At 44.2% G+C, this 16,094-nt stretch overlaps 1 protein-coding gene across 1 annotated transcript; it reads left to right on the top strand.

The window, feature by feature from the left end:
• The first annotated feature begins 685 nt into the window (after nt 1–685).
• On the top strand, nt 686–10,857 carry LOC148508003 (uncharacterized). Its single transcript, XM_088445140.1, has 3 exons — nt 686–763; nt 4,055–4,140; nt 7,509–10,857. The coding sequence occupies exons 2-3, from the start codon at nt 4,110–4,112 to the stop codon at nt 8,480–8,482; spliced, it is 1,005 nt and encodes a 334-aa protein (XP_088301266.1). The 5' UTR covers nt 686–763; nt 4,055–4,109; the 3' UTR covers nt 8,483–10,857.
• The last annotated feature ends 5,237 nt before the right edge of the window (nt 10,858–16,094 follow it).

Raw genomic sequence — 16,094 nt, 5'->3', positions numbered from 1 at the left:
TTATTGAAGACAGTAATGCTTAATCGTTTCAGTATATTAGAATATCCCCAATAATTATAAAGGTATAAAGGCCACAGAGCAAGAGAAAACATCTTGGGAGGTGTGAATACTGAAATAAACAGGGACCATTGGCAGTAATATGACATAGGGGTCTATTTACTAAGCAGTGTTAGGAGACCGAGTGAAAGGTAATAAGGTACCAGCCAATCAGCTCCCAACTGTCATCTCACAGGCTGTGTTAGAAAAATGACAGTTGGAAGCTGATTGGCTGGCACCTTATCACTTTCTTATCACTTTTCACTCGGTCTCCTAACACTGCTCCTAACACTGGGTTTCTTATATCAGTAGAACAATAATAATAATGGACATTACTGGCAACATCAGCATTTCAACACAGCAGCAACTACAGATCAAAACAGACAGCCGACACCCGGAAGCATATGCCGCAGATCCCGGAAGCGGCTCCTGTGGAACGCAGGCATAGGGCGCAAGTTGAAACGCATTACCCGGAAGTGAAGATGGCGAAGCGCCTCCCCTGCAGCGGAATGCGGAAGTGATTTGGAACGCATTACCTGGCTGGAACGTAGGCTAGGATGCCGTTTGGAACGCAACACCCGAAGTGAACCCGGTGGAACGCACCAGCTAGGAGCGAAGAAGGAAGTGGTTTGGAACGCACAGGCCGGAAGTGGGGCGGGATTGCTGGAGTCCCGCAGGTTGTGTTTCCGGTGCTGTGTAGACAGGACGAGAAGGGCCGCGGTGGTCGGTAGGTGGTTGTTCTCCGGCTATTGGGGTGTGTTGTTACTTTCCAGGCACATTGTATGTGGCACAGGAACGGTAGATGGGTTTGTACAGGTTGGGAGGTAGAATGAATACAATGTACTGGGGCCACTGGGACTGGCTAGTGGAAAGGAGGAGCCACAGTGACAGGGGGTTGATCCTACATGACGGGGGAGGGGAGGCTAGGTCTAGAGACTGAAGGGTTCAGGTTAATGGCCCAATAATGGGGAAAGAGACATGATGACTGGCCGTTGGTGGCGGCAAGGGGCACAGCGGGGGCGATTCAATCCAGCGCGATGCTGAATAGCCGCGGGAAGGAATTCCAGGAGTTTTTCAATTCACCGCGCTAAGTCTGACTAAAGCCACTTAAGTTGGAGAATGCCGGTTACCGCGCCTAAAGCTGGGTGTTTAGTCTCGCCAACTGGCATTGTCTGACTAAAGTGCCGGCCGCGAAGCTGTTAGTGCCGCGTTAAGCTGGAAATATAGCATTGCACCCAGCACTTTAGTCTGATTTCTTCTTGCACCTCAGGAGGGTGCAAGAAGATTCCTTTAGTCGGGCTAAAAGCATGGTGAATTGAAAAGCTCTGGGAATTGCTTCCCGGGGTTATTCAGCATGGCACTGAATGGAATCGCCCCCAGTGACTTGTCATGTGCCGCGGGGAGAAGATGAAATGACTGGCCCGGTGTTAGGGGAAGAGACATGATGACTGGCCCAGTGACAGCAAGTAGGGAAATGGGGGTTGACGTATCATGCAGTGAAAAAAGTGGAGAAGTTGCCCATAGCAACACCAATCAGCTTCAAGGTAGTATTCTTCAATGTACAATTTATAAAATCATAGGTAGAAGCTGATTGGTTGCTATGGGCAGCTACTTCACTGATCCACATCTCTTTTTACTGCTTCATAAATCAGTCCCATAGTGGCTGTTCAAGTGGTGCGGGGAAAAGATATGTTGACTGGCTCAGTGACAGAAGGAGAAAGAGTGACCGGTCAGATGACAGGGGAAGAGCCATAGAGCCTGATTCTAAGGTGGGAGTAAAGCACATAAAGGAGCAAGAAACTGAGCACATGGACACACCATGTCACACTGCAAGGGGTGCACATACTTTTATTTTTTTTGTATGCAGGGTAAATACTGGCTGATTTTACAAGCTTCATTTTTACACCGCAATTTAGATGCACCCATCCCAGATCTAAATCTCTCTGCACATTTTGGGGGCGATTCGGTTGTTTTGTTAAGGTGCGCTAATTGCTGGGTTCCCAATGTCGCAATTTAATTGTTTTTGGGGTGCACATTATTTATTGCACTTGTCGAGCTTAAATAGACAGGATTCTAGGGCTTATAGCACATTCTAGAGACTAGGGCTTATTGCACTTTTCTGCTCACTACCTCAGGGGGGTGCGAGCAGAAATGCCAGCTCTGTCGGGTGCCCAGCACTGACCGCCACCGGCGCAAACAATTGAATCCCCCCCTTTATATCTGTCCCACCTGCAGTGCAACATGGTTCTGGTATGGTGCACAGTTACTTGCTCTTTTTTGCTTTACTCTCACCTCAGATTCGGACCAATAGTGGTTTGCTCGATGATGCGGGAAGAGACAGAGTGACTGGCCCATTGATGGGAAGGGACATAGTGACTGGCCCTGTGACAGGGGAAGGGATGTAATGACTTGTCCTATGACAGGGGAAGAGACAGAATGACGGCCCATTGGGGTTCGTGGAGGGAAATAGTGACTGGACAAGAAGTGGGGCGAATAGACACAGTGATTGGCCCTGGACGAGTGGAGACCCTGGTGACAGGGAGGAAACAAGGTGACTGGTCCAGTGATGGAGGAAAGAGACATAGTGACTGACCCGAGTGATAGGGAGGAGACAAAGGGGCAGATGTATTATAGCGGCACTTATCGTGCCGTTATAACGATTACTGCTTTGCCTCTTTACCGCGACGAAGCAGGAAGCACTAACGTTGAGATGTATTAACATCTCATCGGCCGGAGCAGGGGAGTGATAACTCCCCCCTCCGGCGATCCCTGCTAGAGCTCACAGTGCATCAGCCTAGTGCTGATGGTCTGTGTCTCAATCCCGGCCGGCTCCACTGAGCATGCACGGGATCTCTGAAGCATCGCGAGATCCCGCGTGCAGCCCTGGAGCCGGCAGCCCTCGCAGCATGGACAGCGCTGTGCCTGCTGTGGGAATCGGGCATCGCCAGGCTGCAGCTGGCAGAATGGTCAGGCAAACTGACCATTTATACATAAGTCTGCCTATCGGTGCCGATAATGACAGAGGCGCATAGCACCCCTGTCATTTACTGCCCAGCCCCCCATTCATACATGGGGGAGAAGCAGTATCAGCGCATCTAACGTGCGCTGATGCCGAATCGGCAGTTAATCTGCCCATAGTGTGGCCAGGTGATGGAGGGATGAGATTTTACCATCCAATAATGATCTTGCACTTCTCAAGGTACAGAACTCTTGGTAGAGTTGGAATGGACCTTCTATAAAATGTGTGCAAGATTAGCATTTACTTACTTATACCCCTTTTTCACCTAAATTCCGGGTCTGACCCGGAGTTGGAACAAAGTTCCTATCCGGATCAGACCCGGAATTTTGCCGGCGCCGACTCTGGATATTCCCGAGTCGGCGCGGCTCACACCGGAATCGGGTCTGCATAGACCCGGCTTTTCCGGAGTGAAAGTGGTCGCTTGGAGATGACGTCATCTCCAAGCGCCACTGAAGCCGGACCAATCGGCCGGCTAGCAGCGCACTCCAGGTCATCGTGACCCGGAGTGCGCTGGCACTCCAGGTCATCGTGACCCGGAGTGCGCTGTTCTCACAGCAGGGTTTCACGGGCTACGCCCGTGTTAAACCCTGCTATTTACCTGGGTTGGATTGCTGGGTCACTCGACCCAGCGATCCAACCCTCTCCCCTTTTACACCAGGGAGCTGGCCGGATTAACCCTTCAAAAACCCGGGTTTTAGCTTCGGTGTAAAAGGGGTATTAGAAAGCCAGTGTGTAGGGTCTTTTACCGATGCCTTGCCATCATGAGCCATCCAACTGTGTGATGTACCTCCATTTTCCAATAGCAATAGATGCACTGGTTTATATATGTTACCCAATTCATGCAGCCCAGATGCCTTCAGTTAGAATGTAAAGGGTGGGGAAAACACAGGAGCAGGACAGGACCACATCGGTCACGTTAGAGACAGCACACGCCAGACCTTTGAGTAGGGATGACTCATTTATGTGTCTGGATGATGACTACATCTTTATGTTTGTCAGGTTCCTGTCTTCTCGTGGCATCAAAGAGCAGAACAATTTATACAAAGACAACACAATGGAGAATCACCAGCGTCTTCCATCACTGGGTATGAAGAAATGTGATCACTATCATGTTCATACATGTAGCATGTGTCACGGGGGGGTGTAAATGCCTTGTTACATGAGGCTCTTTTGCATGTCACATCAAAACTAAGGGCCTGATTCAGAGCCACTCGTAAGCGACAGCTCGTTCGCTCCGAGCGATGTTTGCCCAACTGCGCATGCGTACGGATCGTTATACGCATGCGCGAACCAGTCAGTGCGGTTGAAATTCATGTGTTCGCAAAATAGCGAATGCCTGCTATTTTGAGTGACAGAATGAGGTGTATGTGGGTGGTAACAGGGGAAGGTGCTTGAAAACGGGGAGTGGAAATCCGTTCGCAGGCGTGCTTAAAGGTCAAAACGGGCGTTTTAAGGGAGTGCATAATTAATCCAGCAGCGTCATTGACCACGTCACATGGTTTTTTTTAACTCAGAACTGCTCGCAAAATAGTGGTTGAAAAAACCAACCACAAGAATAGCGAGCAGTTCAGACGCTGTTCGATGTACTCGATTAATCAAATAAATAGCGGACATGACGTATGGTGCGAGCGGCTAGGGGGCGTTTTTTTCAAATTTACGTTCGCATGTTTTGCTCGCTCGTTCAGACTTAGAGGCGTGAACAGACCGCAAAGTGCGAACGGTTCATTTGAATAGCCACCCCTTTTTAGAAAACAAACGACCGCAAATAGCGAGCGGCTCTGAATGAGGGCCTAAATCTTTTCGTGTTGACATCAGAAGGATAAACGACTAATGTCATCTACAAAGCAATCTTATAATACCTTGGTTTAAAAAAGACTATCACCATAAAATCAAAATTGCTCCTGTGAGAAGCCGAGGCAGATTGCCAGTTACACATAAAAAAGAAATTGTATGCACAAGTATTTGAAAGTCTATATCCTTAGTAACTGCAGTTCTAGCTGATATTGGTGTGAGTTTGTTTGTCTAGATTATTTATGTGCATTTATATAGCACCATCAAAATCCTTTGCTCTTTACGATTGGTAACACAATAATGGATCAAGACTGGGTATTAACAGACACAGGTAAGATCATTATCGTAGCAGAGCACCTATGCACCCTGGCTCGGCATCATGTCACAGAACAACCCTGGGAGCAAGAAGATTGGTGAAGTATGCGAATGAAGGTGGTGCCTAGTTCCTTTCTATGCAGCGGGGGTGTCTCTCCAGGCTCCTCATGAGATGTAAACAGGTGCCATCAGGGCAACAACCATCTCTCCCCCTCTGCCTTGTGCCCTGGTAGCTGGCACCAGTCGTACACTGCCCTGGGTAAGACGGCTCTGTTTGTAAGATACAATCTATAGAGAAATATCAAATTGATACATGAGGTTAGGGGCTACATATTGCATTTTACCTCATCCAGACAGTGCTTATTAGGCTATATCACAGGTTCTCAAACTCGGCCCTCTGGACCCCAAACAGTGCAGGTTTTCCAGGTCTCCTCACAGAGTAACAAGTGAAACAACTAGCTCCACCTGTGGATCTTTTAAAAAGTGTTAGTGAGTAATGACTACACCTGTGCACTTGCCAGGTGACCTGGAAAACCAGAACTGTTTGGGGTCCCAAGGACAGAGTTTGAGAACCACTGGGCTATAAAATGCAGTCACGCAACAATGTTGTCCTGGGGTCAAGAGGTTGTTTGAGTATGGAAAGAGAAGGCATGTAAATATTGTTTGAACTCTGTAGAGTGGTGTTTTATCGGATAGAATAGCTTAGGTAGGTTTAGTATGGTTCTGGAATTTAATAAGCCTACCTGAAGAAGCAGTTTTTCAGGGACCACTTGAAGGTTTGGATGCTAGAGGCAAGTCTTGTAGTGTGGGGGAGGACATCCCACAGAGTGGGTGCTGTAACCCGAAATGGGAGAAGGTAATGAGTGCAGACAAGACACGTACATCTTGTGCTGAGTGGAGGGGGTTGAGTTGGGAGATATTTTGAGACAAGAGAAGAGATATGGTGTAGTCTTATTTATAGCCTTGTATGTTAGAAGAAGCATTTTATATTGGTTTTGGTAAAACACAGGCAGCAAATGTAGCGATTGACAGAGCAGAAGGAGGAGAACGTTTTGAGAGGAAGATCAGGCTAGCCGCTGTTTTTAAAACAGATTGAAGGGGTGAAAGGGGTCTATTTACTAAGCTTTGTTAGGAGATAAAGTAAACGGTGATGAGGTACCAGCCAATCGGCTCCTAACTGCCATGTCACAGGCTGTGTTTGAAAAATGGCAGTTAGCCGATTGGCTGGTACCTTATCACCATTCACTTTATCTCCTAACAAAGCTTAGTAAATAGACCCCATAGTCTTGTATGGAGAAGACCAGTAAGGAGAATATTGCAATGATCAATGCGGAAGATGATGAGTGCATGAATTAGAGTTTTTGCAATGTATTGTGTAAGATATGGTCATATTCTGGATATGTTTCTTTGATGTATGTAACAGAATTTGGAAACAGATTGAATCTTAAAATATATTACAGGTTGATTGTCCCATATCCAAAATGCTTGGGACCAGGGGTATTTTGGATATCTGGAATAATTACATACCGTAATGAAATATCTTGGGAATGGGACCCAAATATAAACAAAGAATACATTTATGTTTTATACACATAGCCTGCAGGTAATTTTATACAATATTTGTAATAATTTTGTGCATCAAACAAAGTTTGTGTACATACATGAAACTCATTTATGTTTCATATACATCTTATTCATACAGCCTGAAGGTAATTTTATACAATATATGTAATAATTTCGTTTGTATACATTGAACCATGAGAAAGCAAAAGTTTAACTATCTCAGTCATGCTCAAAAAATTCCGTATTTTGGAATATTTGGATATGGGAAACTTAACCTCTATTAATAACTATTGTGTAACACTATAAAAATGGTTAATCAAATTGTTGTCATTTATATATTATGATAAAAAGGATCCATAGTTAATATATTCATTCTTAGCTTTTAGTATTAGGGCATCCATCAGGAATGTCCACTCACTTATTGCGGTAATTTATCAAGAAAATCACCGGCAATACTGGCCAGGCATGGTAAGAGGCCAGTTTCTGGGAATATGGGCATATGCGCCAGCTAAAGTTCTCAGTTATGCTTGTGTAAAAAAAAAAAAGTCTAAAAATAAATTAATAAAAAATTTTAAAAAAATTGCAATCAGAAACTTTTAAACCTTCGTTCCATTGGGCGGAACAAAAAAAAAAAAAAACCCTATCGCAAATGAAAAAAAAAAAAAAAAATTTTTTTTGCCAGCAATAGGGCTTTCCATCCATAAAGGTTTAAGTAGGGCCAGATTTGCAGTGTAATTAATAATTGCTAATTTACAAAATAATCTGAATATTGTCTTCTCCACAGGTTTATCTACTCATGCTAAGGACGAACCGGTCTCCTGCGATGAAGGAGACCATAAATACACCGATAGAGCCACATCCACAGTTACTATGCAGCACGCATCTAAACGACTTAAGGTGGAACCAGTCTCATCAGAACGAGGAAATCTCAAAGTTAATTCCGTTTTTACATCCGCAGATCACACAGAGAAAAAATATGCTTCTATCCGTAATAGGGTGGACGTGGTCTCCAGTGAAGAAGCCCGTTTCAAGGTCCCAAGCATTCAGGCACCCAAACAATACACCCAGACACTATACACACCATCTTCTATGGCAGAGCTTAGTAAAAGCAGCAGTTATATTATAGAACAAAACAAACACCTCTTGGGATCTAGGGGCAGGAAGCTGGGAGAGCCGAACACCGAGATAGCATCTACTTCTGTCTTGACTCCGACATACTGTTCCAAGTGCAAAAAAATGTTCGCTACCAACGAAGCTTTTGCCCGACACGAGCCCATGCATACGTTAATCGCCAAACTCTTTCCGTGCACCGAGTGTGGGAAATACTACAGGCACAACACCGCACTTGTGATACATCGCCGAACCCACACCGGGGAAAAGCCGTACTGTTGCACCGAATGCGGAAGGTGTTTCAACGCCAGATCAAGTCTCGTCACCCATGGGAAGATCCACTCCGGAGAGAAGCTGTATTCCTGCTCGGAATGCGGGAAAGGTTTCGCCAAAACGGATGACCTTTTTAACCACCAGCTGATGCACAATCGAGAGAGAAAATTTTCTTGCAACGACTGCGGGAAATGCTTCAAAGTTGAGTCTGAGCTCATCGCCCATCGGAGGGTTCATCCTGTGGAAGAACTCTTTCTGTGTTCGGTTTGCGGCAAAGACTTTACTCAGTACTCAAGACTTCTCAGACACCAAAAATCCCACCCAAAACCTCCGCCCGTATTTATTACAACTGAAAAAATGTTAAAGGACCAGTGAGCCTTAAGCACAAGAAGGCTTATACAGAAGAGCTACAATTAACCCGTGAATATATATCACTATCACAATTTTCTACATCTACAATATCGTAACTCTTGATAAGTTGCTGAAACCTTTAACATGTATATTTGTGAATGATTATTTTAGCTCTTTTATATCAAGCAACTAGTGTTTCAAACTTAGTGGTCCTTTGGGCTACTAATGATCACTTATGACAGGGCAAGACGTTTGGGATTCTGCGTGTTGAAGATGTCGTGATGTTTGTGACTGTTTGTTTTTCCCACTTTTTGGTAAATCCCAGCCTTGTTTGTTGGAATAAGGGGAGAAAAAAAACTTAAAAAAAAAAAATGAATGGATATTTGGCGACATCCCTTTAACCGAACTTTTGATTTCCGAGAACAGGATCTTTTTTATGGCGTATCTGACTTTGAGATCTGAAATAAGTTTTGGAAGCTTGCGACTAAAATCTGTTCAGTTACCCAAGTAAGGATATAACTTTATGTCCAAATGGTTTGACTTCAACCTAAGCCATTTATGGATTTTGTGACATTCCCTCCATCTTTCACGTTATCGGCAGAGGTGGGCTTTTCATGAAACTTGACCGCAGACCTCTTACCCATAAGTCCTTTCTTCACATTGTAACCAGCAGGGTCTGTGTGACTGGGAAATCAGTGATTGGGTCATGACATATTTTCACCAGAGACCAGCTAATCATGCATAAACCTTCAGCTTGCTCCTTGTGGTTGTACCTATAATTCAGTTAAATGTCTTCATCATCACTATGTCCTAGGAGATGTGGTCACAGTGGGCCAGTCACCATTTTGGTCCTCCTTACTGCTGGATTGATTTTCAGTGTAAAGTCAAAGTAGCAATTTCACATAACATATGTACGATATCATGATGAACATCTGTCTCTCTGCGATCTCTTCCGGGATGTCCCAGCGATTTTTTAAACTTAATAAGACTGAGCTTATCATCTTCCCACCCTCCCAAAGTGCTCTGTCTTGGAGTTATCCTGGACTCCTCCTTCTCCTTCAAACCACATATCCAGAACCTCTCGCAGTCCTGTCTTTTCCATCTCAAAAATATTTCCAAGATCAGACCCTTTCTCATCCATGATGCTACTAAAACTCTCATCCACTCATTGGTCATCTCCAGATTGGACTACTGTGTAAACCTCCTATCTGGCCTTCCAAACTCCATCTCTCTCCTCTCCAGTCTGTCCTCAATGCTGTTGCTCAGCTCACCTTTCTCTCCAAACGCTCTACATCTGCCTCCCCTCTCTTACAAACCCTCCACTGGCTCCTCTTCCCCTTCAGGACCCAATTCAAGGTTCTCACTCTCGCTTACAAAGCCCTCACCCAATCTTCTCCCATTTACATTTCTGATCTAACCTCCCTTCACTCTCCTGCCCGCGTTCTTCGTTCAACAAATGCATGCCGCCTCTCATGCCAACTGATTACTTCCTCCCACTCCTGCCTCCCAAGATTTTGCCTGTGCTGCTCCCCACCTTTGGAACTCTCTCCCTCTCCCCATCACCTCTCTACAAACCTTCAAACAGGCTCTCAAGACCCACTACTTCATCAAAGCCTTCCAGCTCTCATCCTAACTTGCTGCTACATGCTCCTTCCTCCCTGTCTACCCCACTTGTGTCACGTCTGTTTGTCTGCCCCTCCCCTTTAGAATGTAAGCTCTTATGAGCAGGACCCTCTACCCTCTTACTCCCCACTAGGGCACCTAACACTGCTTATGCTCTGTTGCTTATTTTGGTGTTATGGTCGCTAATGTAGCAATGTATATTATCAATGTCCTTGTCCTGCATTGTATTGTATTGTACTCTAGGTCACTGATCACTTATTTGTTTATGTACATTGTAAAGCGCTGCGGAACACTTGTGGCGCCATATAAATAAACTATTATAATAATCATGATATACAGTAAAACCTGGCTTGGGCAGCCTGAGTCGATTATATCCCCATAGTAAGCACGGACCAGGTCAATTCTCTGACGAAGGCTGAATTAACCTTCATAGCTGACCCCACCGTACCGCAGGGAGTGTATTAGTGGGTCATTTAAAAAAAAATCATATTTATTCTGCCAAAAAAGAGCTGTATTATATGAATATTGGGATTGGTGTTTCTCTTTCAACTCAGGACTTGTCCTCTGTTGGTTTTTCAACGAATGCCGTTTCTTTTTTGACTAGACAAATGACAGCATTTTTGTTTTTTCGTTTGCTTATGAACACAGATTTATTTTGTGTCTTACGTACATTTGTAACTCTGAGACTGTATAATAATACACAATAGACCCGGCTATTCAGATAAGACTTAATGTTGCGCATAATAAAAGATAAAATTGTATATTTAGCGTGGTCACCGTGACTTTTGTTTTGATCAATTATTGCGTTAAAGCTCTTACACAGAAGCTTGTAATTCCATGATGTGTGTTGTAACCACAACAGACTCATAAAAAGGATCATTAATCCCTAGGTGAGATTGAGGCAGTCATTTTTCACACAAATTGTTGACCAAAAATATTATAAAGAAGCATTCATTGTCCATCGTTTTTTAAAGAAAAGAAAAATACTCTCTCTACTGATGTTTTTGGATTTTTTTACATAAGAATCAGCGAACCCTATTTGTAAAACTGTTACTAGCAAGTTGCCATGCACAGCACAAGATAGCTGGATCATGTCAGGACTATGAAAAGTGGCAGACTTTTTCATATGTTTGGTCAAATTTTTTGCTATTGTCCAAGTGTTGGTTATTATAAGACTGGTCCTAAACTTGCCCTACGTAATGGGATTTTGTTGGCCAGTTATGTAAATTTAGACTTAATCGTCCACGAAGTGCGGCATATATGTGTCCAAAAAGATTAACGATCATGGTCAGCCATCTGTATGGAATCCACCCGATGTTGACCTGGAAGGTAAATATGGGGGGACAATGAACACATTTGCATATGATCATGCATCCTAAAGAATCTGTTTGAATGTAATATCTGCAATGAAGATATAGGACATAAAAAACATTGTTTTACTTAAATACTTTAAGGAGAGGACTACAAAAAACAATGCAGTTGACCATACCCAATTTGGGGATGTAGTCAGGAAGCCAACGGTCGAAATGCCGACCGCCGGCTTCCCGACTGTCAAATCCCAGCAAGGTACTTATGACAGGCGTCAAAATCTCCTGTCATTAGACCTATGCCGGGAGCCCGACGCCCAGCATCCCAAACGAAGGTAACCCAGACACAGACAGCCGCAAGGGGGGGGGAAAGGGTTAGGTTAAGGGCTCCCGGGGAGGACTTAAGGTTGGGTTTAGGCTAGGGGAAGGGGGGGTTAGGGTTAGGCACCCCCCCAGGGGACTTGGGTTTAGGCTGCGGGGGAAGGGGGGGTTAGTTTTAGGCACTTAGAGGTTGGTTAGGCACTAGGGGGGAGGTTAGGATTAGGCACCCCTAAAGGAGGGTTGGGGTACTTACCTAAATTAGCGATTGGGATCTTCACCCCTGCCGGGCTTCCGCTGTCGGGATTAAAACCATGTGGCCGGCGGTATTACATACTGATTCCCCAATTTCATACCAATGTAGATGGCAAAACCAGCTCTGCCACTCTTGCACAATGTTAATTTGGAATCTAAAGTAAAGGGCAACCTCACATGTTGAAATAGGTCACAAAGTCTCAACAACTGTCATTAATTGTGTGTAAGAGCCGGTGGTGAGGAAGACTAGGGAATAGCTTGGGCTTGATATTGCTTTACATCCAGGTTTTCAACGTGTGGCAGTCCCTAGAGACTTCATATAAGGAAATTGAGACATTCTCGCTTAATTTTAGGTTCCAAAAAAACTACACTGAGCTTCTGCTGCATTTTGAAGACCTACAGAAATAGTATGGTTTCTGTGGGATGCCTACTTCAACACCGCAGACCTTGTTTTCAACTTCTCATGTAGTCACTCTAGTGTGCTGAAGCTGGTCTTTAAAGCACATCTACTATGGGATGTAGGTATATTGCCGGCAGACTGGATGCCAGCCTTTGATATACCGTCGCCGGAATCCCGCCACCCGGCATAATGCCGATATTCCAAGGGAGAACAGGATCCCATCGTTGGCATCCCGAACCGCCGGTTTAGGCCCCCCCCCCCCTGGGAGGGTTTGGCGGGGAGGGGGGTTAGGTACTCCTCTGGGAGGGTTAAGTTTAGGGTGTGGGAAGGGGGGTTAGGATTAGGCACCACCAAGAGAGGGTTAAGGGGGGGAGAGGGGAGGGATAGGGTACTTACCACCGTCCATCAGGATCTTCATCTGTCGGGCTTCCGCCGGTATTTCATACCCATTCCTTCTACTATAAGTGGTCTTTGAAGCGGCTGCAGATCTATTAAAAATAAACAGTAAACCTAATGAGCCCCATACATTTGCAATGTATGGGCCCTATTTATCACAATCCGCTACTCAGTTGCGGATGTGATGAAATTCGCCAGGATTTCCAATTCGATATTTGAATACATTACAAGGATGTATCAAATATCGCATGCAGGGACAGAGCTTGCCAGAAAGAGAATCCTCTTCGCACACGTTTTAGAGTATTTTTTGCAGTGTGACCACGCAAGCGCCGCCTGCTGTCACGCCAACCCCCTCTTAGCACGAACGCCGACCCGCGACTCCAGGATCATTCTCTGTGACCCCGGTCATCTGCTTTTTGAGCATATAGCTGCTGATCAGGGTCACAGAACAGGGTCCCAGAGGACCTCACCGGAGAAAAATTAGGGCACTATTGCCCCAAATTCCCTGCTCCGTCGGGATCGGAGAAATCCAACATGTTGGAAATCGTCAATTCCCCCATCCCAACCAAAAAAGGATCAGGATCGGCGAGTCAGGGATTTTAAACTTGTTTTTTTTTTCCCTGGTTTCCTGATCGATGACCGCGGATGGGATCAGGAAATCGGGGCCACATTCTTAAGGCCCACATAACATGTAGTAGTCAAATATGCCCACAAATAAACAGGATACAAACACGTGTTCTATAAAACTACATTTTCAAAATCAATAACTCTACTCTGTCAAAAAAAAGAATGTTAAAGTCAAAGTTTATTATCAAGATTTTCAGAATAGATCCGCAGACAAATTACTTATACACATAGTAATGATGATGATAGGCCTCATTATAGAACATACACTCAGTGCCCATATATTATTGGATACATATTCATGCTGCAACAGTGGCATAACTAGGGTATTTAGAGCCCAGGCGAATGTAAAAATTGAACCCCCCCCCCCCCTCCTCATGTGCGCAAAACTAAAAAAACTTAAATTAAGGGGCTATTCTGTGGGCGAAGACGCTTTCTTAATGAGAGCGATCACAGGAAAATAGCCAGACCGGTTCAAGCTGACAGAAGTAGACAGTAACTCAAATAACCACATGTTACAGCAGTTTATGTGCTATCCAAATCCGGTCCAACAATCATTCCATGGTCAAAGTCACTTAGACCACATTTTTTCCATCTCTGGTATTTGGCCTGAACAACAACTGAATCTCTTGGCCCTGTCTGCATGTCTTGCTGCCACACGATTGGCTGATTAGATATGTGTATTAACAAATAGGTTTACATGCATACCTAATAAACTGGCCGCTACGTGTATATTTCCACAGAGAAGCTTTATTGACATATAAGATCCTTATTACCCATCTTTGTCACCACAAGCCCCATCTAGGCCTGCATGATGTGTGGCTGTGAAAGGGTTAATTCAAAATAAAACCATATGGTCAGTGTAGAAATAACTAAAACCACCCACTATTAATTGCACAGTTCTTCCATCGCTAAGATTTAGCCCAACACACTCTTAGAAAGTCTTCAGTTATCCACTAACTGATCCCAAATATATTGGATGTCTTTGGTTGAAAGCACAGCTGGTAAGGCCTGAATAAAATACATAAGACGAGGGAATGACACCATCTTGACCGAAGTGGCCCTCCCCAAGTAAGACAAAGAAAGAGATTTCCAACTCTCCAACGCCCCAGCGATTTTTTGAATAACATTGGTAAAGTTAAGATTATATAAGAGTCCAGGCCTCCTAAGAATCCGTATTCCCAAATATGTGATATGGTCAGATTTCCAAGTCAATGGCATAGTGCCAGTAACCCTCCTAAGAAAATTACCTGAGCACAGTCGAAGCACCTCCGATTTGGACCAGTTAACACAAAATCCCGAAACGGCACCAAAAGACGTCAAAATTTGAAAAATGTGTGGTAGAGAGTCAGCGGGTTTAGATACATACAATAAAATGTAATCGGCAAAAGCTGTCAACTTAATTGTTCTACGTCCAATCTGAATCCCTTGAAACTGGGTGTCATCCTGTAATAAACGTAAAAGGGGGTCAATAGCCAAATTAAATAAAAGTGGGGACAGGGGGCATCCCTGGCGTGTTCCTCGGTGCATAACAATGGGGTTGCTGCAATTGCCATTAAGCAGCAGGGAGGTGGAAGGAGACGAATATAAATATTGAATAATCTTAATAAAGTCCGGATGGAAATTCCTATGTTGCAATACTAGAAATAAGTGCGGCCAAAGCACAGTATCGAACGCTTTGGTGGTGTCGACACTCAGCAATATGTTTTGAGAATTAGGTGAATGAGAAGATGCAATGACCGCAGCAATTGCTGCTCGAACCCCTTTGACAGAATGTTTGTTGTGGACAAATCCAAGTTGATGACATGACAGAGCCTGGGGAAGAAAGGCTTGAAGTCTATCGGCAAGAATTTTTGCTAGCAATTTAATATCCGTGTTCAGTAACATAATAGACCTATAAGAGCCTACCAACTGAGAGTCTTGGTTGGGTTTAGGGATTAAAATTGTGTGGGCAGTGTTAAAGTGCTGAAAAGGGGTATGATGTTGTATGATATCATTAAAGAGTTCCAACAAGGTGGGAGCAATAAGTGGCTGGAGAATTTTATAAAATTCATTAGAAAGACCATCCGGACCTGGGGATTTATTAATATGAAGTTTTGAAATGGCCATATTGATTTCCTCAAGAGTTATAACTCTGGCTAAAGATTCAGATTGAGACTGGGTAATAGGAGGCAGGTTAGCGTCCCTCAATATTTGGGCATGGACTACCTCATCAAAGGGAAGATTAGAGTACAGTTCTGTATAGTAAGATTCAAAATGATTTAACATAGCTGAAGAATCGATAAGAAGTTCTCCAGTATGATGATGTTTAATGGCTGTAACAAAACGACGAGCTGTTTGTTTTCTGGACATATTTGCCAAAAGGCGTCGAAGCCCTGTTCCCCCACCTATAGTATTTAAATCGGGAAAAACTTAAGTCTCGTTTGGCTTGCGATAATAAATAATCATTCAATAATTGCTTAGCTTGGATATATAATTGTAGAGATTCCTCATTAGGAGAGGTCAAATGCGTTTGGAGGGCTTTGGTCAATGAATCATGCAAAGAGCAATAGGTTGCAGCCGATCTCTTTTTCTGTCTAGTTTCATACTCTATTATTTGGCCGCGAAGAACAGTTTTGGCTGCACCCCAAAATATGGTTGGTCTATCCCAGTAATCCAAGTTGTCATCTAGATAATTTGACCAATTATTAGTTAGAATCTATGAAAGTCATCA

This window comes from Taudactylus pleione, unplaced genomic scaffold (assembly GCF_031769625.1).
Source record: "Taudactylus pleione unplaced genomic scaffold, aTauple2 ptg000377l, whole genome shotgun sequence".
Classification (NCBI taxonomy): Eukaryota; Metazoa; Chordata; class Amphibia; order Anura; family Myobatrachidae; genus Taudactylus; species Taudactylus pleione.
This window is presented reverse-complemented; position numbering and strand designations above follow the sequence as displayed.